The following is a 22,055-nucleotide window of genomic DNA, read 5'->3' on the forward strand; positions in this document are numbered from 1 at the left end:
ACCCACATGGTAGCAAAAACTAACTAGCAGAAATTGTTAGGAAGTTAGAAATTATTTAAACACATTTTGCTGTAGGCTACTATTTACTAGTTAACAAAAAATGTCATATAAAATATATTCACCCCACCCAGTATTGTGATCAAAACGTATCAGAAAGCATGTAGTCCTTGGCTCAGACAGTGTAGTAGTGTGAGCTCAATAGCATCTAATTAGGGTGCAAGATCTTGAGAATCAGCTGTACATGTGATGGAAGAAAGCACTGTGCATGCAGAGGGTTGCAATTCCATTGAATTGGGGATAGTTTAACCAAAATATGCCACAAGACCTAGAATTGCCTTGTGTATACCACAAAAAAGGTTCACTGTTATAAGCTAACTTTTTAAAAATGAATTTAAGCAACATTCCCGGGCTTAACTTCCCATGGCAAATTTCCAGAAATTTACCGGTAAGTTTCCGACCCTTTGCAACCTGTGTGTGTGTTCACTCACTCACTAGGGAGGGGCACGGTTATTCGAATATCCAAACAGACGTTAGCATTCGAATACTTCAAAGAGTAACAAGAAAAACAGGCCTATTTTATCAATGGAAAAGGCTTTATCAATATTAAATACACTGCTCAAAAAAATAAAGGGAACACTTAAACAACACAATGTAACTCCAAGTCAATCACACTTCTGTGAAATCAAACTGTCCACTTAGGAAGCAACACTGATTGACAAATTTCACATGCTGTTGTACAAATGGAATAGACAACAGGTGGAAATTATAGGCAATTAGCAAGACACCCCCAATAAAGGAGTGGTTCTGCAGGTGGGGACCACAGACCACTTCTCAGTTCCTATGCTTCCTGGCTGATGTTTTGGTCACTTTTGAATGCTGGCGGTGCTTTCACTCTAGTGGTAGCATGAGACGGAGTCTACAACCCACACAAGTGGCTCAGGTAGTGCAGCTCATCCAGGATGGCACATCAATGCGAGCTGTGGCAAGAAGGTTTGCTGTGTCTGTCAGCGTAGTGTCCAGAGCATGGAGGCGCTACCAGGAGACAGGCCAGTACATCAGGAGACGTGGAGGAGGCCGTATGAGGGCAACAACCCAGCAGCAGGACCGTTACCTCCGCCTTTGTGCAAGGAGGAGCAGGAGGAGCACTGCCAGAGCCCTGCAAAATGACCTCCAGCAGGCCACAAATGTGCATGTGTCTGCTCAAACGGTCAGAAACAGACTCCATGAGGGTGGTATGAGGGCCCGACGTCCACAGGTGGGGGTTGTGCTTACAGCCCAACACCGTGCAGGACGTTTGGCATTTGCCAGAGAACACCAAGATTGGCAAATTCGCCACTGGCGCCCTGTGGTCTTCACAGATGAAAGCAGGTTCACACTGAGCACATGTGACAGACGTGACAGAGTCTGGAGACGCCGTGGAGAACGTTCTTCTGCCTGCAACATCCTCCAGCATGACCAGTTTGGCGGTGGGTCAGTCATGGTGTGGGGTGGCATTTCTTTGGGGGGCCAGAGGTAGCCTGACTGCCATTAGGTACCGAGATGAGATCCTCAGACCCCTTGTGAGACCATATGCTGGTGCGGTTGGCCCTGGGTTCCTCCTAATGCAAGACAATGCTAGACCTCATGTGGCTGGAGTGTGTCAGCAGTTCCTGCAAGAGGAAGGCATTGATGCTATGGACTGGCCCGCCCGTTCCCCAGACCTGAATCCAATTGAGCACATCTGGGACATCATCTCTCGCTCCATCCACCAACGCCACGTTGCACCACAGACTGTCCAGGAGTTGGCGGATGCTTTAGTCCAGGTCTCGGAGGAGATCCCTAAGGAGACCATCCGCCACCTCATCAAGAGCATGCCCAGGCGTTGTAGGGAGGTCATACAGGCACGTGGAGGCCACACACACTACTGAGCCTCATTTTGACTTGTTTTAAGGACATTACATCAAAGTTGGATCAGCCTGTAGTGTGGTTTTCCACTTTAATTTTGAGTGTGACTCCAAATCCAGACCTCCATGGGTTGATAAATTGGATTTCCATTGATTATTTTTGTGTGATTTTGTTGTCAGCACATTCAACTATGTAAAGAAAAAAGTATAAGATTATTTCATTCATTCAGATCTAGGATGTGTTATTTCAGTGTTCCCTTTATTTTTTTGAGCAGTGTATATTTATGACATTGCTAAACAGAAGAATATTTCACGACGTTCTTAAATCAATATTTTAATGTAGTTTTCATGACTTGCGCCCCGAAGACCTACCGTAGCGTACATGGGTTTCACACGTTTGTTATTGTCGGCCAATCAAGGTGGCACTAGTAAATGGCTCCATGTGTAGCAAGTGAAGAGGGAGATCTCTAATCATAGCTAAATGGAATTAACGTTACGGAATTAAGTTAGCTAATTGAGGAGTCCGCTACAACGAGCAACCATCAGGTAGGCTGTGGAATCTGAATGGATTTGCTGTAGCTCAGGACGGGAAGCACAGCAAAATACAGTAGCCTCAGTTAGCCTAGCTAGCTGGCTATCTTAGCTAGTTTCTTTCCATCGATTTGATGCATTAGACGGGCACTACCAGATATGATGATGATATATGGGGTCTACAAGTTTGTCTAACTAGCAATAGTCCGTATGCTCGCTCGTCAAACACACACTGACCTCTGCCCATCCCCCGAACTGCTGCAAGCAGAGTGGCACCTCTCCCAAATTGCACAACAAATCAGTTTCAATGTTTTAATCAAAGTATTTTTATTTTGACTGGGGAAGAAATGCATGATATTCAAATAGTCACATTATTTCAAATGCTAACACAAGATTTGGCTGCCATGTGGCCCTGCCCTCCTGTAGATTGTAGTAGGCCATTTTGTAGAGATGTTATTTTATCACTATAGCGCTGATTGGTGCTTAGTTGGACAGGACTGCATTGCTTACAGTCAGTCAGTCTCCTGCAGCTCAGCTCCCATAGGGAGGCCATACATCAGTCAGCCTGGCCTGAGAGGTGCTAAGGAGAGGCATGCAGACATTCCTCTCCTCCTCAATGGCCTTGGGATAATTTAGGAGGTGGGCTCAGTCAGGACAGTAGCTATATTAAGCACAGGCCCATTAACGGTATAAAGTCAAATGGGACTGATATTGACAGGTGACACTCGTATGTTTCTACAGCCCTACAAGTTGTTGAGTCATTACATTTTACTGGTGGCTAAGTGTTGTGTTCAGCTCTTCTCTACTCCACGCTAAATGACAACCGAAGTGCTGCATCACTGTATTTGTTTGTTTGGCCTTGTGCTCTTAATTGCTCACTGCCCAGCATTTTCCTGCTTCTCTTTACGGTTCGCATCATAGTTTGACCTTTTTTTTCTCTCCAGGAAACCGAGATCGCTGCTGACTGCAACCATGTAAGTGTTTTGAACTCCCTCCCTCACATCATTAAACCGTCCTTTCAGTTTGTGTAACTGAATGTGAATAACGATTTAATACAGCGTTGTTAGCCCCACTTGTGGTCTGACCTGCTATCACACCCCTGCTTGAATTTCCCACTCACAGTGGACCTGTACTGTTTTCTCTGAGCTATCAATAGACTTGTTTAATGTCTTCTTTCTCCAGCTCCTGTGGAACTACAAGCTGAACCTGACGACTGACCCCAAGTTTGAGTCTGTGGCTGTGGAGGTGTGCAAGACCACCATCACTGACGTAAGTTTGCTAGCTAGCTGGCAGAGCTTTATGGATCTGACTATAGGTAATAATCATTATTATTTGGGTGCTTATTTGTCCTGTTTCACATATGTACAAGTGTGTATTATACACATGCAGGAAATGGGCTTTTTGCATATCTCAACTCCCCTTGAGACACCCTCCGCGAGCGGCCAGGGTCAGCCATTATCAACGGCAACCCTAATTGCTCCAGGGTTAAGTGCCTTGCTCAAGGGCACATTGACAGATTGTTCACCTTGTCGACTCTGGGATTTGAACTAGAGGTCGACCAATTAATCGGAATGGCCGATTAATTAGGGCCGAGTTCAAGTTTTCTTAACAATCGGATTTTTTGTGTGTACTAGGCAAGTCAGATTAAGAACACATTCTTATTTTCAATGACGGCCTAGGAATGGCGGTTAACTGCCTTGTTCAGGGGGGATTCGGGGATTCGTTTTTGCAACCTTCCGGTTACTAGTCCAACGCTCTAACCACCTGCCTTACATTGCACTCCACGAGGAGCCTGCATGGCAGGCTGACTACCTGTTACGCGAGGGCAGCAAGAAGCCAAGGTAAGTTGCTAGCATTAAACTAATAAAAACTATCAATCTTAACATAATCACTCGTTAACTACACATGGTTGATGATATTACTAGTTTATCTAACGTGTCCTGCGTTGCATATAATCGATGCGGTGCCTGTTAATTTCTCATCGAATCACAGCCTACTTCGACAAACGGGCGCATTTGCGAAAAAAGCACTGTCGTTGCACCAATGTACCTAACCGTAAATATCAATGCCTTTCTTTAAAACCAATACACAAATATATATTTTTAAACCTGCATATTTAGTTAATATTGCCTGCTAACATGAAATTGTGTCACTTCTCTTGCGTTCATTGCACGCAGTCAGGGTATATGCAACAGTTTGGGCCGCCTGGCTTGTTGCGAACTAATTTGCCAGAATTTTACGTAATTATGACATAACATTGAAGGTTGTGCAATGTAACAGGAATATTTACACTTAGGGATGCCACCCGTTAGATAAAATACAGAACGGTTCCGTATTTCACATTAAGAAAATTAATGACCTAAGGCTTGTATTTCTGTGTGTTATTATGTTTAAGTCTATGATTTGATATTTGATAGAGCAGTCTGACAGAGGTGGTAGGCGCTCTTAAGCATTCATTCAAACAGCACTTTCGTGCGTTTTGCCAGCAGCTCTTCGCTGTGCTTCAAGCCGGGTGGGTATAATTTGTGGAACGTTCCAACAGGAATCTATTCCAAAAACTTCGTAAATAACAAGGTTGCCAAAAAACAACGCATACAAAGTTGTATAGCGGCAGAATAAGATGCCGGGTAGGGAGTCGTCTATTTCATTGCATTTTTCACTCATCACGTTTATTCCGAAAAATGTCTGTCCTCATTCTGGTTGCCTATGGACAAACATTAAGAATAAGCTACGTGGTGAGTTGATGCCTATTCGGCAGCTAGTTAGCTAGGTTTGTATGCGTTGCTACTTTGTATGCGTTGTTGGTTGGCAACCTTTTACTTTATAATTTGTTGAACGTTCCAACGGGAATCTGTTCCAAAAAACGTAACCACCCCTTCAAGCCTATCAACTCCCAAGATTAGGCTGGTGTAACCGATGTGAAATGGCTAGCTAGTTAGCCGGGTGCGCGCTAATAGCGTTTGAAATGTCACTCGCTCTGAGACTTGGAGTGGTTGTTCCCCTTGCTCTGCATGGGTAATGCTGCTTCGAGGGTGGCTGTTGTCGATGTGTTCCTGGTTCGAGCCCAGGTTAGGAGCGAGGAGAGGGACGGAAGCTATACTGTTACACTGGCAATACTAAAGTGCCTATAAGAACATCCAATAGTCAAAGGTATATGAAATACAAATCGTATAGAGAAATAGTCCTATAATTCCTATAATAACTACAACCTAAAACTTCTTATCTGGGAATATTGAAGACTCATGTTAAAATGAACCACCAGCTTTCATATGTTCCCATGTTCTGAGCAAGGCACTTAACCTGTTGAGGACAGACGTTCCGCTAGCGGAACCCCTAGCCAACAACCAATGGCATTGCACGGCGCGAAATATAAAAACCAACTAAAATACCACAATTCAATTTTCTCAAACAATCAACGATTTTACACCATTTTAAAGATAAGACTCTCGTTAATCTAACCACATTGTCCGATTTCAAAAAGGCTTTACAGCGAAAGCAAAACATTAGATTATGTTAGGAGAGTACATAGACACAAATAATCACACAGCCATTTTCCAAGCAAGCATATATGTCACATAAACCCAAACCACAGCTAAATGCAGCACTAACCTTTGATCTTCATCAGATGACACTCCTAGGACATTATGTTATACAATACATGCATGTTTTGTTCAATCAAGTTCATATTTATATCAAAAACCAGCTTTTTACATTAGCATGTGATGTTCAGAACTAGCATACCCACCGCAAACTTCCGGTGAATTTACTAAATTACTCATGGTAAACGTTGACAAAATACATAATTATTTTAAGAATTATAGATACAGAACTCCTTTATGTAATCGCTATGTCCGATTTTTAAAATAGCTTTTCGGCGAAAGCACATTTTGCAATATTCTGAGTACATAGCTCGGCCATCACGGGTAGCTAATTTGACACCCGCCAAGTTCGGGGCAACCTAAACTCAGAATTACTATTAGAAAAATTGGATTAACTTTGCTGTTCTTCGTCAGAATGCACTCCCAGGACTTCTACTTCAACAACAAATGTTGTTTTGGTTCCAAATAATCCATAGTTATATCCAAATACCTCCGTTTTGTTCGTGCGTTCAGGTCACTATCCGAAGGGTAATGCGCGAGCTCATTTCGTGACAAAAAAATTCCAAATATTCCATTACCGTACTTCGAGCATGTCAAACGCTGTTTTTAAAAAATTTTTATGCTATTTTTCTCATAAAATAGCGATAATATTCCAACCGGGCAACGTTGTATTCATTCAAAGAGAGAAAGGAAAAAAAAATGGCGAGTTCTCGTGACCTCGCATCTCCAGTCTCACTGTCCCCAGGCTGACCACTTACAAACTCTGCTCCTATACTTTGCCCAGAGACAGCAGACGCCCCATTCCACTTTCTGGTGGCTGTAGAGAGCCAATGGAAGCCTTAGAAAGTGTCATGCTACTGTCACTGTCTCTGGCACCTAGCAACACCTAGTACCAACACACCGTTTGTAAGTAGGCCTAACACACCCATGCACTTAACTGGAAAAGCTTAAATTACAGAAAAAAGTGGCCTGCCTATAGTAGTTCCTTCAATTTCTTTAATCATGAATTGGTTTTGGCTTAATCCCTACGTGCACAGGCCTTTGATGCCCATGCAAGCTAAATTTGTAAGAAAGATATATATTGTGACATACGCTAACCATAATTTTCCTCTTCTTCCACTCAGATAAAAGAATGTGCGGCGGAGGAGAGAGGAAAGGGCTACCTGGTTTCCTGCCTGGTGGATCACCGCGGCAACATCACGGAGTACCAGTGCAACCAGTACATCACCAAGATGACCAGCATCGTGTTCAGCGACTACCGCCTCATCTGTGGCTTCATGGACAATTGTCGCGAGGACATCAACAGCCTGCACTGTGGCAGCATATCCACCGGCGAGAAGGTGACTGCTCTCGTGGCCTTCTCTCACCTGTCTGTTATTGCTCTGTGATATATCAAAGTACATGCTATTTAGCAGACGCTTTACATACATTTGGTTCCAGGAATCGAACCCACTATCCTGGCCATGCTTTAACAGCTGAGTTACAGAGGACCACATCTATAGGAATAGCTCTAACCTTGTCTAACTGTCATACACACCTGTCTCTTCTTACTGTCTACTCTCAACTCATTTCACTGGCGACTCAGTAGCCTACACGTCTCTAAAGATGGAACACTTGCTCACTTTTTAAATCAGGAATTTGTCACGAGGGCTTTATATAGCATTAGATTTGTATGAATCGGTCTCTGTCTCTAGAGGTAACAAAAAAAATGGACAGGCGCAGGATATGCCCATTTTTTGTTTGTGCTGGTTTCTAATTTGTTTGGTTTTCCTTTTTATTTGACACTTTGTGTTCCACCATGGCTTATGACTACATGAGGTTTCCTGCTTTGGGCATAATGTAGTCAGGCTTGAGTTACTGCCTCTGTGCTGCTCTGAGCTCCAGTGTGGTTTTCCTGGCTATGAGTCCTCCTGAGTTTGCGCTCACTACAGTCAGTAACTTAGCTACTTCAGTCATGATTTATGACATATTTAGCTTCCACGCTCCCAAAACTCCCAGTGTTAAACAATTTATATTTTCATCCTGGCATCCTCTGAATTATTCATTTCTACAGGATGATTAATGACCATGCCTTCAGGAATCAAAAGCCAGTTGTCAGGGCAACACATCGGCAATAACTCCTGACGCTGAATTAAATGTTGGTCCTTTTTTAAATATTTAACTTCTCTGTATTTACTAGTGTATTTCCTTCCCTCTCTGGCTGTTTTTGTGGTTGTGTGTTCTATTAAATTGCTAAAAGAAATCCTTTGCAATAAAATATTTGATAAAAACATCGGATCCAAAGCGCAACTCTGGGCGCTAACACTTCTCCTGGCCTCACACAGAGAAGCATCAGTACATAAAGGCTTGTCAGTGCTGTAGCCAACTTGAATGTATCCATCTCACTGTCCCCATGCCACCCTGTCTGTCCCTCAGGACGTGCACTCCCAAGGTGAGGTGATAGCATGCCTGGAGAAGGGTCTGGTCAGGGAGGCAGAGGAGCAGCCCGGGGTCCATGCCATCAGGCCTGACTGTAAGAAGGCCATCATGCGTGTGGCCGAACTCTCCTCAGACGACTTCCACCTGGACAGATACCTCTACTTTTCCTGCCGGGAGGACCGTGAGCGCTTCTGTGAAAATGTGAGTACCTTCTTCCTGTTCCCTTCTCGTCTCTTTCATTTCATTAGAGGCTAAATATTGAGATTCGGGGTCAGATGCATTGACTTTTATCCGAGTTGAATCCAAGCTCCTTGCAAAGGTGTTTTTGTCACTAACTTTGGGAATGTGAAAATGAATTCATCATTGAATCACAATTCTATTGTCTTTGATTTCCAGACTCCAGCCGGAGAGGGCAGAGTCTACAAGTGTCTCTTCAACCACAAGTTTGAGGAGGCCATGTCTGAAAAGGTACGTGTTCTGCTCTTCAGCCTGGTTGGAACGGAGTCATCGCCAAAATAATCATATCCATCTTCTGCTACTTGTCATTTGTCCATATGAATAATGCTGTTATTGCAAGGCATTTTGTCAGCATGGGTGTCTAAAATATAGAGAACACCCTTGAATGGGAATATCTGTTGGGGTAATTCCATTCTATTAGTCAGTGAGTCAGGTGGAGATTGTGACCAGAGCTGTGTTTTGGTTGACCTCCACAGTGCAGAGAGGCCCTGACCACGCGTCAGAAGCTGATTACCCAGGACTACAAGGTGAGCTACTCCCTGGCCAAGGCCTGCAAGACAGACCTGAGGAAGTACCGCTGCAGTGTGGACACCAACATGCCCCGCGCCCGCGAGGCCCGCCTCTCATATCTGCTGCTCTGTCTGGAGTCTGCCGTACACAGAGGTTAGGCTGGCTGTCTCTTCCTAATCTATATCTGTGTCTCTCCCTGTCAATCTGTATTCGTTTTTCTCTCATACGGTGTCACACTGCTGTTACTTTGAGGGGTTTTCTCTCCACTTAATGAAATGAAATGGCTTTGTAGTGCCCCACTTGCAGTTCCTATGTGACTTTTCCTGATGTGTGTGTTCCAGGTCGTACGGTAAGCGGTGAGTGTCAGGGAGAGATGTTGGACTACAGGAGGATGTTGATGGAGGACTTCTCTCTGAGCCCTGAGATTGTGTTGCACTGCCGTGGGGAGATCGAGGCCCACTGCTCCGGCCTACACCGCAAGGGACGCACCCTGCACTGCCTCATGAGGGTGGGCCGAGAAGACATGGGCACCATCGACAACCTCTGCCAGAAAGCTGTGAGTTCACAGGGTTCTCCCCAGGAGTGGTGCTGCTGTGTAAGGTGGGCGGGGGAGGTCTGGAAGGGGGCAATGTTCAGAGGTTTGTTTCATTTAGTTTATTTTTTGTAGTAAAAAAAAAAAATGCCCGTGAAATCACCAGGAATTAATCTTAAAATTAGTTTAATTTAGGATATTCCACCACCGAGGTCAAACAGAAAAGAGAACCACTGTCAAGTTTTACAACACGTGCAGTTTGCCTAGTCATCTAGTTGTGTAACCCTCCCATTACCAGACAGTGGTTGTTGAAGGTTTGGGTCTCTTTCTCTTAGCTCCAGACCCTGATCCAGGAGGCTGATCCTGGGGCAGACTACCGTATTGACCGGGCCCTGAACGAGGCTTGTGAGTCTGTCATCCAGACCGCCTGCAAACACATCCGCAACGGAGACCCCATGTGAGTCACCAAATTGTCCCTCTCTTCTGCTTGATTTACGCAAAGCTAGCAGAACATTTGTTTGTCAAATTGCATGCAGTACTTTGTGTATCTGTGGAATTGTTAAGCTCTAAAGTGCTTGTGTGTAGGATCCTGTCTTGTCTGATGGAGCACCTGTACACCGAGAAGATGGTGGAGGACTGTGAACACAGGCTGCTGGAGCTGCAGTACTTCATAGCACGGGACTGGAAGTAAGTAGCAATGCTACTAGTTTATGGTGATGCTTGTCGTGGAATATTCTAATCAAGTGAGAGACTGGCATTTCTTCTAACAATCACGTCTATTCAATATTGATTATTTATTGCAATAATGAGGCTGGTCGACCGCACACTTTAAAGTGTGTTGCCGAGAGCTTAACCTCTATGGGCTAGGTGGGACGTTAGCGTCCCACTCTATTCAACAGCCAGTGGAATCGCGTGGCGCGAAATACAAATACCTCAAAAATACAATAATTTCAATATTTCAAACATACGACTATTTTACACCATTTGAAAGATAAGACTCTCGTTAATCTAACCACATTGTCCGATTTCAAAAAGTCTTTACAGCGAAAGCAAAACATTAGATTATGTTAGGAGAGTACATAGACACAAATAACCACACAGCCATTTTTCAAGCAAGCATATATGTCACAAAAACCAAAAACACAGCTAAATGCAGCACTAACCTTTGATCTTCATCAGATGACACTCCTAGGACATTGTTATACAATACATGCATGTTTTCTTCAATCAAGTTCATATTTATATAAAAAAACAGCTTTTTACATTAGCATGTGATGTTCAGAACTAGCATTCCCACCCAAAACTTCCGGTGAATTTACTAAATTACTCATGATAAACGTTGACAAAATACATAAATTATTTTAAGAATTATAGATACAGAACTCCTTTATGCAATCGCTGTCAGATTTTAAAATAGCTTTTTGGGGGAAAGAACATTTTGCAATATTCTGAGTACATGGCTCAAACATCACGGCTAGCTAATTTGACACCCGCCAAGTTCGGGGCAACCTAAACTCAGAATTACTATTAGAAAAATTGGATTACCTTTGCTGTTCTTCGTCAGAATGCACTCCCAGGACTGCTACTTCCACAACAAATGTTGTTTTTGTTCCAAATAATCCATAGTTATGTGCAAATACCCCTGTTTGTTCGTGCGTTCAGGTCACTATCCAAAGGGTTACGCGCGAGCGCATTTCGAGACAATTTTTTTTCAAATGTTCCATTACTGTACTTAGAAGTATGTCAAACGCTGTTAAATAACATAAAAATTGATTTTATTCTCGTAAAATAGCGATAATATTCCAACCGGACAATACTGTATTCATTCAAAGAGAAAAAGAAAAAATGGCGAGGTCTCGTGAACGCGCATTTCCATTCCCTTTGTCCTCAGGCAGACCACTGACAAACTGAGTTACTATACTTTGCCCAGAGACAGGAGACGCCCCAATCTGCTTTCTGGTGGCTTTAGAGAGCCAATGGAAGCCTTAGAAAGTGCAACATAACCCCACGGATACTGTAGTTTCGATAGACAAGCAAAAGGAGAACTACAAAATCGCAGACAGGCCACTTCCTACTTGGAATCTTCTCAGGTTTTTGCCTGCCATATGAGTTCTGTTATACTCAGACACCATTCAAACAGTTTTAGAAACTTTTGTGTTTTCTATCCAAATCTACTAATAATATGCATATTCTCATTTCTGGGCAAGAGTAGTAACCAGTTTAAATCAGGTACGTTTTTTATCTGGCTGTGAAAATACTGCCCCCTAGCCCAGACAGGTTAACCTTTACAGAGCAATCCTGTTTCTCATATAGCTGACACTAAGAATGCTTAGTCATGGCTGGTTCCACCCCTCCCGTGCAGATCGGCCATCTTGGGTTCATCTTATGGTTATCTGCACCTGGTGCCGTTTTAACCCAACCCCGGTTTAGTTTCCCAGATTCTTTTGCTCCTCCAGGCTATCTCGGTTACACCCACCACATGTTGTCTATGTAATCTCAGGCTGCAACTCAGTTGTCAGCTCAAGCTCCAGAGGCCCAACTCAGCCCCACAGATACAGATGAGAGAGTACTCATAATAGCTTTTCGATGCATAAACAGTATTAAACAATCTTGTAATTTTTGTCTCATATGCTTCACACATTCAAAGCCTATTAGGAGCCTGATCAGACTCCATATTAAGGGTTTTTAGTATGCCTGGTCAGTGTGCCCTGGTATGGTTTCCTACACTGTGCTTTTGCTTGTTTTTTGGGTCTAGGCCGGGTAACTGTAAAATCACTTTGTGACAATTGCTGATGTAAAAGGATGTTATAAATGTATTTGCTTAATCCTCACACACACTCCTCTTACTGTCTGCCAGACTGGACCCCATCCTCTATAAGAAGTGCCAAGGCGATGCCTCCCGCCTGTGCCACACCCACAGCTGGAACGAGACAAGTGAGATGATGCCACCTGGTGCCATCTTCTCCTGTCTGTACCGCCACGCCTACCGCACAGAAGAGCAGGGACGACGGGTAGGACTGATTTCACCGCAGTGCGCTGCACAAAAAGTAGCTATCAGTGGCTAATGTAGAGGAACATCAATATAGATGTAGCTAAATGTCAAATTATCATAGAAAACCAAAATATTGTCTGAAGTGATCTAGGACCTTTTTAGAAATGCATCTGTCCTCAGTACATTCTGAAGGTGTTGTCCTTTTTAAAAGGGAAATGCAGTGGAAAAAACAGGAAGACGTGTTTCCGTTGTAAGTTCAGTGTTTTTGTTGGTGGTGATTATCACGATTTGATTGCGTTCTGATTCCTGAAGTTGATTCTGGTCAAAATGAGGGCATATTATAAATTTTGCTTGTTAAAGAATGTCTTCGATTACCGTAATTTCCGGACTATTAAGCGCACCTGAATATAAGCCGCACCCACTGAATTTAAAAAATAATATTATTTTGAACATAAATAAGCCGCACATGTCTATAAGCCGCAGGTGCCTACCGGTACATTGAAACAAATGAACTTTACACAGGCTTTAATGAAACACGGCTTGTAACAAAAATAAATATGCTTTAATGAAACACGGCTTGTAACAAAAAATAAAAAAATAGCAGTAAACAGTAGCCTACCAAGAAAGTCATTGGTCACCATCTTCCTCCTCCTGTGCACTGAAACCATCTCCTTCGGTGTCGGAGTTGAATAGCCTCATAATTGCTTCATCAGATATTGGATCGTTTTCATTGTCGCTCTCGTCACTTTCATCCGGAGGCAAATCCCCCGCTGAGCCCTCTTCAACACGCAGCAGTCCAGCCTTTCGAAACACGTTGATGATAGTGGATTTTTTGACAATGCTCCACGCTGTCAGGACCCACTGGCAGACTTGACCATAAGTTGCTCTTCGCATGCGGCCCGTTGTAGTGAAGGATTTCTCCACACTTGTCATCCAAGCCTCCCACTGAACACGGAGCGACACCTTAAATGCACGATTTACACTGTCGAGTGGCTGCAAATACTTTGTTGTGCCCCCAGGAATCAGGGTGACAAAATGACTACCGTAATCAGAATGATGGGAAGTTTGAGAGCGCTCGATTTAATCTAAACAGTAAACAAAAAAGTTGTTTGACCTTAACCCGTTCGGCAATTTCATTGGTCTAATGAAAGCTTCATGCCGCCAAAAAACTGAGCACGTCACAGAATGTTTATTTTTTTTTAGAAAAAAAAATTGAAAGCGGGAAAAATCCATATATTAGCCGCGTCATTGTTTAAGCCGCGAGGTTCAAAGCGTGGGAAAAAAGTTGCGGCTTATTGTCCGGAAATTACGGTACGTTTTTGATACGACTTAAAGTATGAGCGCATGCACCTCTACATGTTGAATGTGTCATTGGTATCAGCAGTGGGATTATGTGATGTAACGATCACTATACTCAGGAAATGGTCTTGAGAATGACTACCTTAAAAGGCCCAGTGCAGTCAAAGTTCTGTTTTCCTGCAGAAACGAACACTGTAAAAGTGTTAAATGGAATCTGTGTAATTTCCTGGTAGTTCCTGGTTGAAAATGCAATCTACGCAAGACCTCATCAGCCTGATTGGCGTGAGTTTCGGCTTGCCTGGTGTTATCACCAGGCGGGAAATTGGTTAATAGATCAATAAGAGTTCCAAACCTGTCTACCAATAACCACTCCCAGACAGTCCTAGCAAAATTCTTGCTCTAGAATGACGTGAAATACGTGCCAATTCAATTAGTGTCTAAACCTAGTTATGTTTTTGCCTATGTCAGTATGAATCACACACAGTGAATCATTAGATTGTTCTCTACAATATTATAACATTTAATATCCTTGTACAGTGTTGATTAAATAAGATTGTTTGTTGTGAACGTTGCTAGTTTAGACCGCACTGGTCTTGGTTGTGTCGCTTCCATATTTCGACGGTGCGAGGTGGTTACATTTGGAGGCGTTTCCGCGTTTTGGACCAGTCAGAATCAACTTGATACCCTTGTCATTTTCATCTCGAGATCCATGACTTTCTATTCCTCAAACCCTGTTCAATCAACTTTGAGAGGGCCTGTTTCTATGGTGATTTAAAGGGAAAACTCAGAAATAAACCAAAAAAATGGGGGAGGGTAGATATTGAAATTCTGTTTTGATAGCTTTGTAAATGAATGTGTGTGCGCATTTTTTATATTTTTTTCCTGTGGATTTAATTTATAAAAAGCCCATGTTATCACACACGAACCTGCAGGCACTAGCTAGCTTGTCAGATGACGCTCGACGTTGGCGCCGTTCTGCTCACGGAGCAGTGTCCGAGTTCTATTGAGCAGTGACCACTTTTTGACCATGGCTGTAATAACATTCTAATCTCTCTAATCATGCTATATTCTCTGAGTAAACCATCTTTACCAGAAATTATTTGATATTGATATAATAACATCTGCATTGGGCCTTTTTAATATTTGACTGGAATGGTTGATTGGTGACGTTAACAGTGGGATTATTTATTGTGATTGCCTATTCAATATACTGAAGGTACACTACAAGTAAACATGTAATTCTGATGAGGCCTTCCATAAGTGTTGACACCTGTCTGTCTTGGGGGCTCCTAACTCCCCTACTGTCTAGTACTTTTCCTGCATCCTAAACAGGGTTGGCCTCAATTCCATTTCAAATCAGTAAATTTAGGAAGTTCCTGAAAGTCCAATTGACCTGATTGAAATGGAATTGATCCAGATCCTGATTTTTTTTTTTTTTATAATGTTGAGTTCTATTCTTTTTGATATTCTTTAGCTGTCCCGGGACTGTAAAGTGGAGGTGCAGCGTATCCTCCACCAGAGGGCGCTGGATGTGAAGCTGGACCCCGAGCTGCAGAGACGCTGTATGACTGACCTGGGGAAGTGGTGCAGTGAGAAGACTGAGTCTGGACAGGTACTGGAGGAGACCACTTGCTGTCTGTCACAGCAAATTCAGACGACTTGCATAATAAACCATCTCATCCATTCATTGAATTGTAGCCTGTAACTCTGACGTGATGGTTTTGCTTTAAAATGCTGGATGCAGACAGTCCTTTACTATGGAATATGGCTGTACATATTGGGGCTAGATCAGGGGGACAGTAATTGCACAACCAGGGTGTAAAAAGTTTGACGTGGACTTTTTTTTGGTGTTCCAGGAACTGGAGTGTCTACAGGACCACCTAGAGGAGCTGGTGTCAGAGTGCAGGGATGTGGTGGGCAACCTGACTGAACTGGCGTCTGAGGTGAGAGAGACGGGAGTACCAGGGACAGACACGCTGACTAACTGACTGACTAGCTGACTGACTGCTCTGTAAGAAGAACTGGCTGTGGTAAACTATGGTTGGTCACATGGTAACAGGGCATTCTTCTCTCTCTTCCCACCAGGACATTCAGATTGAGACCCTGCTGATGAGAGCCTGTGAGCCAGTCATCCAGTCGCACTGTCACGTGAGTCCTACCTCTACCACCGCCCCGAGTGCCCTCTCAGGGTTTCTCATACCACCAACCCCCATTTTAACTCCACTAACAATGACTGGGATATCTCTCCTGTCAAGAATGTAAAATGATCCATTAACTGATTTAAGTGATCAGGTTATCCTGACCACGTCTCCCCTTCTCTCTCCCAGGAGGTGGCAGATAACCAGATCGACACGGGGGATCTGATGGAGTGTCTGGTGCAAAACAAACACCAGAAGGAGATGAACGACAAGTGTGCTGTGGGAGTCACACACTTCCAACTGGTGAGTCTGTCTCCCAATTCCAAATAAACTCCCAACACTGGTGTCCAATCTGAAATGATTGGATAGATGGAAGTGAGAAACATACAATATGCCTCTAAACCAACGCTTTCATCCAAAGCAACTTGCAGTGAGTTCATCAGTTTGATAGTATGTGAGAATTGAACCCACGACTTTGACAGTTGCTTCTCTCCCATTTTTCTGCGCTTCCCTTCTCCCTCTCAGGTCCAGATTAAGGACTTCCGTTTCTCCTACAAGTTTAAGATGGCCTGCAAAGAGGATGTGCTCAAACTCTGCCCCAACATCAAGAAGAAGTGAGTCCCGTCTGAGAGAGAACCTGGGCATAGTTGACCAAACTACAGTCAAACTTTAAACGGACCCAAACATTGTCTCTGCTGTCTCTCTAGGGTGGACGTAGTGCTCTGTCTAAGCACCACAGTGAGGAACGATACTCTTCAGGACGTCAAGGAGCAGCGCGTGTCTGTCAAGTGTCGTAAGCAGCTGAGGGTGGAGGAGCTGGAGATGTCTGAGGATGTCCGTCTAGAGCCTGAGCTCTACGACTCCTGTAAGCAGGACATCGGGAGGCTGTGCCAGAACGTGGCCTTCGGGAACGCCCAGGTAAGGCCCACTGACAACTGTTTGTGTGCCTTGAAAAAGCATTTAATAAACATAGTATTTTTCATAACTATTGATTACGATGATGGCAACTATTGATGACTGTGACGTTTGTAATAGGTGATAGAATGTCTGAAGGAGAACAAGAGGCAGCTGACCCAGCGCTGTCACCACAGGGTGTTCAAGCTGCAGGAGGTAGAGATGATGGACCCAGAGCTGGACTTCCAACTCATGAGGGTCTGCAAGCAGATGATTCGGGTATGTACTTTTCACACTCATTTTAGCACCGAATGCATAACACAAGGACCCTGGTCCAAACCCAAAGCAAGGAATGTAAGGAACTTTTCAACAATGTAGCTATTGTCAAAGGTGCCTCAGTCAAACCATGATTGCTGATTACGTTGTGTCCGCATTAAGTTACATTTCAGAGTAATTATCATTTTCTGAAGGAGAGGTCCCTGGATGCTACTAAGACTGTCCCAGACAGACATGATGACTGGCTTGTCTGTTGGTCTCTCCCCTGTGTCTTCTCTCCCAGTGTGTGTATATAATCTGCATAGATGCAATACATTTAATCGATAATGAAGAGCAACGTTTCACCAGCTACGCTGCCTTCATCTGTGTTTCTGAGTGTCCTAGTGTTGTCTGTGTCTCTGCCAGCGTTTCTGTACTGAGGCTGATGCCAAGAACATGCTGCAGTGCCTGAAGCAGAACAAGAACAGCGAGCTGATGGACCCCAAGTGTAAACAGATGATCACAAAGAGACAGATCACACAGAATACAGGTGGATACTGAATATACACATACACTATAGCTCACAATATGAGCAGAGATTATGGCTTTCATCAAACATACAGTACACAACACCTCTGTAGTATTACCCTACCCCTATGGTTCTCACCCTGTCTCCCCAATCTAACCCCTATGGTTCACCCTGTCTCCTTCTGTGTTCTGTCCAGACTACAGGTTGAACCCAGTGCTGAGGAAGTCATGTAAGGCTGACATCCCTAAATTCTGCCAGAGCATCCTGAACAAGGCTACAGGAGACAGTGAGCTGGAGGGACAGGTTGTCTCCTGCCTCAAACTCAAATATGCAGACCAGGTCAGACTACACATGTTTAATGGGTCTCCTTATACGGACCAGAAATATTAACGCAACAATTTCAACTGTTTTTACTGAGTTACAGTTCATATAAGGAAATCAGTCAATTGAAATTAATTCATTAGGCCCTAATATATGGAATTCACCCGACTGGGCAGTGGTGCAGCCATTGGTGGGCCTGGGAGGGCATAGGCCCACCCACTGGGGAGCCAAGCCCAGCCAATCAGAATGAGTTTTCCCCACAAAAGAGCTTTATTACAGACAGAAATACTCCTCAGTTTCATCTGCTGTCCGGCTGGCTAGTCTCAGATGATCCCTCAGGTAAAGAAGCCAGATGTGGAGGTCCTGGGCTGGCGTGGTTACACGTGGTCTGCGGCTGTGAGGCCGGTTGAATGTACTGCCTAATTCTCTAAAATGACATTGGAGGCAGCTAATGGTAGAGAAATTAACATTCAAATGTCTGTCAACAGCTCTGGTGGACATTCCTGCAGTCAGCATGCCAATTGCACACTCCCTCAACTTGAGACGTCTGTGTCATTGTGTTGTGTGACAAAACATCACATTTTATTGTCCCCAGCACAGGGTGCAGCTCTTTAATCAGCTTCTTGATATGCTACACCTGTCAGGTGGATAGATTATCTTGGCAAAGGAGAAATGCTCACTAACAGGGATGTAAACCAATTTGTGCACAACTTTTGAGAGCAATACGCTTTTGGTGGATATTGAACATTTCTGGGATCTTTTATTTCAGCTCATGGGACCAACATTTGACATGTTTATATGTTTGTTCAGTATAGTGGACCATGTTTGGTAGGTAGGTTACACGTACTGTTTGTCTGTGTGGGTGTACTTAGACCATTCTCTTACGTGTGTGTCCACAGCGTCTGTCTCCAGACTGTGAGGACCAGATCAGAGTGATCCTACAGGAGTCAGCTCTGGACTACAGACTGGACCCCCAGCTGCAGATTCACTGCACTGATGAGGTGATTGGGTCTAAACAGGGGTGTATTCATTAAGTCTTGCAATGGAAACCATATACAGTTTTTAAGAACCAAACGGAACGAAATGGGGAGGGACCTTCCTGAATTTGCCAAATAGAAACTCTTTGCAAATCGTTTTCCGTGTGGAGTAAACAGTTGAAATATTTCGCTACGGAATCGTCGCAATGAATACACCCCAGGACTATTACAAACACACACGCTTTGTAACACAGTTAAGAAATGGTGGTTATACGTTACCCTTGTGCGTGTCAGATCTCTCGGCTGTGTCCAGAGGAGGCTGCGGCCCAGGAGCAGACCGGTCAAGTAGAGGAGTGTCTTAAAGTCAACCTCCTCAAGATCAAAGTGGAGGGCTGCAAGAAGGTGGGTGGTTCTGTTCTCTTCCCTCTCCTCTTGGTAAACAGAAACTGACAATGTTCAGCCATCTTAAAAGCCAAGAGTCTGAGAAACATCCGTTTATTTCTCTTTTCACCCCCCCTCCTCCTCTCTGCAGGAGGTTCTGAACATTCTGAAGGAGAGTAAGGCAGACATCTTTGTGGACCCTGTCCTCCACACGGCCTGCGCTTTGGACATCAAGCACCAGTGTGCTGCCATTCCACCAGGACGAGGACGCCGTGAGTAGTACACACACACACCACCTGCACATTTGTACAAACACCTCTGTCCTTCTTACATACATCCCAGTCTCTGTAAGGCCTTTTCCTCTGTGTTGAAGCCTTTTTGCTTGTGTTCCTCGTCAGAGATGTCCTGTCTGATGGAGGCTCTGCAGGACAAGAGGGTGCGTCTGCAGCCAGAGTGTAAGAAGAGACTGCAGGACCGCATCGACATGTGGAGCTACGCTGCCAAGGTGAACAAGACGCACGCACAAACATACCAACAAGACGTCACTAGCTTGCCTAAACACTCGCACCTGAGTCCCTTCAAAACAAGTGCGAACCTACCAAACATTACCACCGCACTTTTTAATGCGTGTACATTTTTTGTCATGAATTGAGCTATCTGTGGATGCTACCCTCTTATTGCCTAGGATTCAACTCACACAATATCACATTGAACAATTTCTACTTTTTCATACTTTGACACCCACACCTGCTCCCCTCCCCCTATGTCCCTCCAAGGTGGCCCCGGCCGAAGGCTTCTCCGACCTGGCCATGCAGGTGATGACCTCACCCTCCAAGACCTACATCCTGGCTATGATTGGCCTGAGCGTGTGCATTCTCTTCCTGTTTGGCCTGATGTGTGGCCGCATCACCAAGCGATTAATGCAGGAGCAGAAGGACAGGTAGAGAGAGGGGCCACAGAACCAGGATAGGGCCCTCACTCAACATAGCCCCAGCTGCCCTGACCTTAGCCTGGCTTCATGTACAAACCATCTCCTCCTTTTTATCCTCCCCTTCTACCACCCCCCAGCCGCCTCCACATCCCTCCCCGAGACTGGCTTCTAGGGGGGAGCCAGCCATTCGAGCTTTTGTCATCATTGCTATGCTGTCGGAGGGCCACGTAGGGTGCGGGCCTGGCCTAGATTACCCAGTCTATCCTATAATAGTTTGTTTCACTGGTGTGAGTGTGGACATGCTCCGACTGTGAGACCGACTCATAACCCCTCCACCATCTCCACTCCAGTGTCTGACTGATGTTCTGAAGTTATACAGGAGACTTCTAGAAGGACGCTGCCGCCACCTGTTTGTCCTCCATCGCTCCACTGCTAACCAGCTAACGCTAACAGACCTGTACCGTCGGGCGGCCCAGTTAGGCCAGCCCGATGGGGCATAAGCAAAAATTCTGGATTCTGCTTTTGGTTTCTCTTGCAGTGGTTTTCTTATTTGCTTTATCTCATTTAGAGGTAATATTTCTTTACAGATGTTTTCTGTGGGTTGGGGGGGGGGGGGTGGATTCACAATAACTCTTACTGTTTATGTGAGAGAGACAGAAAGAACCTCTCCGTACTTATGTTCTTCCTGAGGCTTTCAATGATTTCAGTACTGATAAATTGCTTTTAGTGTGTGTTTGTGAGAATGAAAGTGTGTGAGAAATGGGAGTATTAACTGTTTTTCTATTATATTGTTCTTCTCCTGAGAGGCCGGTGGGGGGGTTGACTGACTTCAGGTTGCCCATGTTTATTACATTCACTGATTTGCCATGAGACTGCCAGGTGTGAACTGTCCTCCACCGACTGAGCCGCATAGAAGAGTCCAACAGCCTACAGTATATTAGATCAGTCGTACACTTATAATAACTGATGATAAATAATAGTGATTCATCCATTTGTGATTATACTGACAGACCTGGCAGTGTATCATAGATGGCTCCAGTGCCAATGCTAACCGCATGGGTGGTATGGTAGAGAAACGGTTAGCATTGACCAGATGGCTGGACATCCAGGCGAGTAGTCACACACATTTCTCTCAAGGTACTCAGAGTTAACAATGGGCATTTCAAAGTTGGAGAGCTGGGTCTAGGTCGTCTGATTGGACACAACACTGGTGACAGACGGTGCAGAAAGATAAGTCTAATTTTGAACACTAACATTTCCAAAGCTTCCCATGTAGCAGGTTTAAGCCAAGGGTATCGGTAGCGGCGTTAGGATGGTGGTAGAAGGGGTCAAGAACAATGCAACAAAAAAATAAAGACAAGTGCTTATAGAGAAGTTTTTGTTTGAAATTATACTGGAACCATTGCACATTTTATGTTATTTTAGTTATATATGCACAGTACCAGTCAAACATTTGGACACACCTACTCATTCAAGGATATTTCTTTATTTTTACTATTTTCAACGTTGTAGAATAATAGTGAAGACATCAACTATGAAATAACACATATGGAATCATGCAGTAACGAAAAAAAGGGTTAAACAAATCAAATTATATATTTGAGATTCTTCAAATAGCCACCCTTTGC

The 22,055-nt window shown here is 44.2% G+C and overlaps 1 protein-coding gene across 1 annotated transcript in view; it reads left to right on the plus strand.

The window, feature by feature from the left end:
* The window catches only part of LOC115192698 (Golgi apparatus protein 1), a 39,390-nt gene extending 17,589 nt beyond the window's left edge, over positions 1 to 21,801 (plus strand). Inside the window, exons 2-25 of the mRNA XM_029751478.1 lie at positions 3,359 to 3,388; positions 3,597 to 3,683; positions 7,138 to 7,353; positions 8,429 to 8,632; positions 8,828 to 8,899; positions 9,145 to 9,331; positions 9,520 to 9,734; positions 10,046 to 10,167; positions 10,296 to 10,397; positions 12,568 to 12,721; positions 15,476 to 15,613; positions 15,858 to 15,944; positions 16,087 to 16,149; positions 16,329 to 16,442; positions 16,665 to 16,753; positions 16,847 to 17,057; positions 17,175 to 17,312; positions 17,715 to 17,838; positions 18,014 to 18,156; positions 19,038 to 19,139; positions 19,410 to 19,517; positions 19,648 to 19,768; positions 19,895 to 20,001; positions 20,273 to 21,801. Coding sequence (XP_029607338.1) covers positions 3,359 to 3,388; positions 3,597 to 3,683; positions 7,138 to 7,353; positions 8,429 to 8,632; positions 8,828 to 8,899; positions 9,145 to 9,331; positions 9,520 to 9,734; positions 10,046 to 10,167; positions 10,296 to 10,397; positions 12,568 to 12,721; positions 15,476 to 15,613; positions 15,858 to 15,944; positions 16,087 to 16,149; positions 16,329 to 16,442; positions 16,665 to 16,753; positions 16,847 to 17,057; positions 17,175 to 17,312; positions 17,715 to 17,838; positions 18,014 to 18,156; positions 19,038 to 19,139; positions 19,410 to 19,517; positions 19,648 to 19,768; positions 19,895 to 20,001; positions 20,273 to 20,440 — 3,102 coding nt within the window. The 3' untranslated portion in view covers positions 20,441 to 21,801. The remainder of the gene's footprint in view (positions 1 to 3,358; positions 3,389 to 3,596; positions 3,684 to 7,137; positions 7,354 to 8,428; positions 8,633 to 8,827; positions 8,900 to 9,144; positions 9,332 to 9,519; positions 9,735 to 10,045; positions 10,168 to 10,295; positions 10,398 to 12,567; positions 12,722 to 15,475; positions 15,614 to 15,857; positions 15,945 to 16,086; positions 16,150 to 16,328; positions 16,443 to 16,664; positions 16,754 to 16,846; positions 17,058 to 17,174; positions 17,313 to 17,714; positions 17,839 to 18,013; positions 18,157 to 19,037; positions 19,140 to 19,409; positions 19,518 to 19,647; positions 19,769 to 19,894; positions 20,002 to 20,272) is intronic.
* Positions 21,802 to 22,055: the final 254 nt, after the last annotated feature.

Source organism: Salmo trutta, chromosome 4, assembly GCF_901001165.1.
Source record: "Salmo trutta chromosome 4, fSalTru1.1, whole genome shotgun sequence".
NCBI classification, from domain to species: Eukaryota; Metazoa; Chordata; class Actinopteri; order Salmoniformes; family Salmonidae; genus Salmo; species Salmo trutta.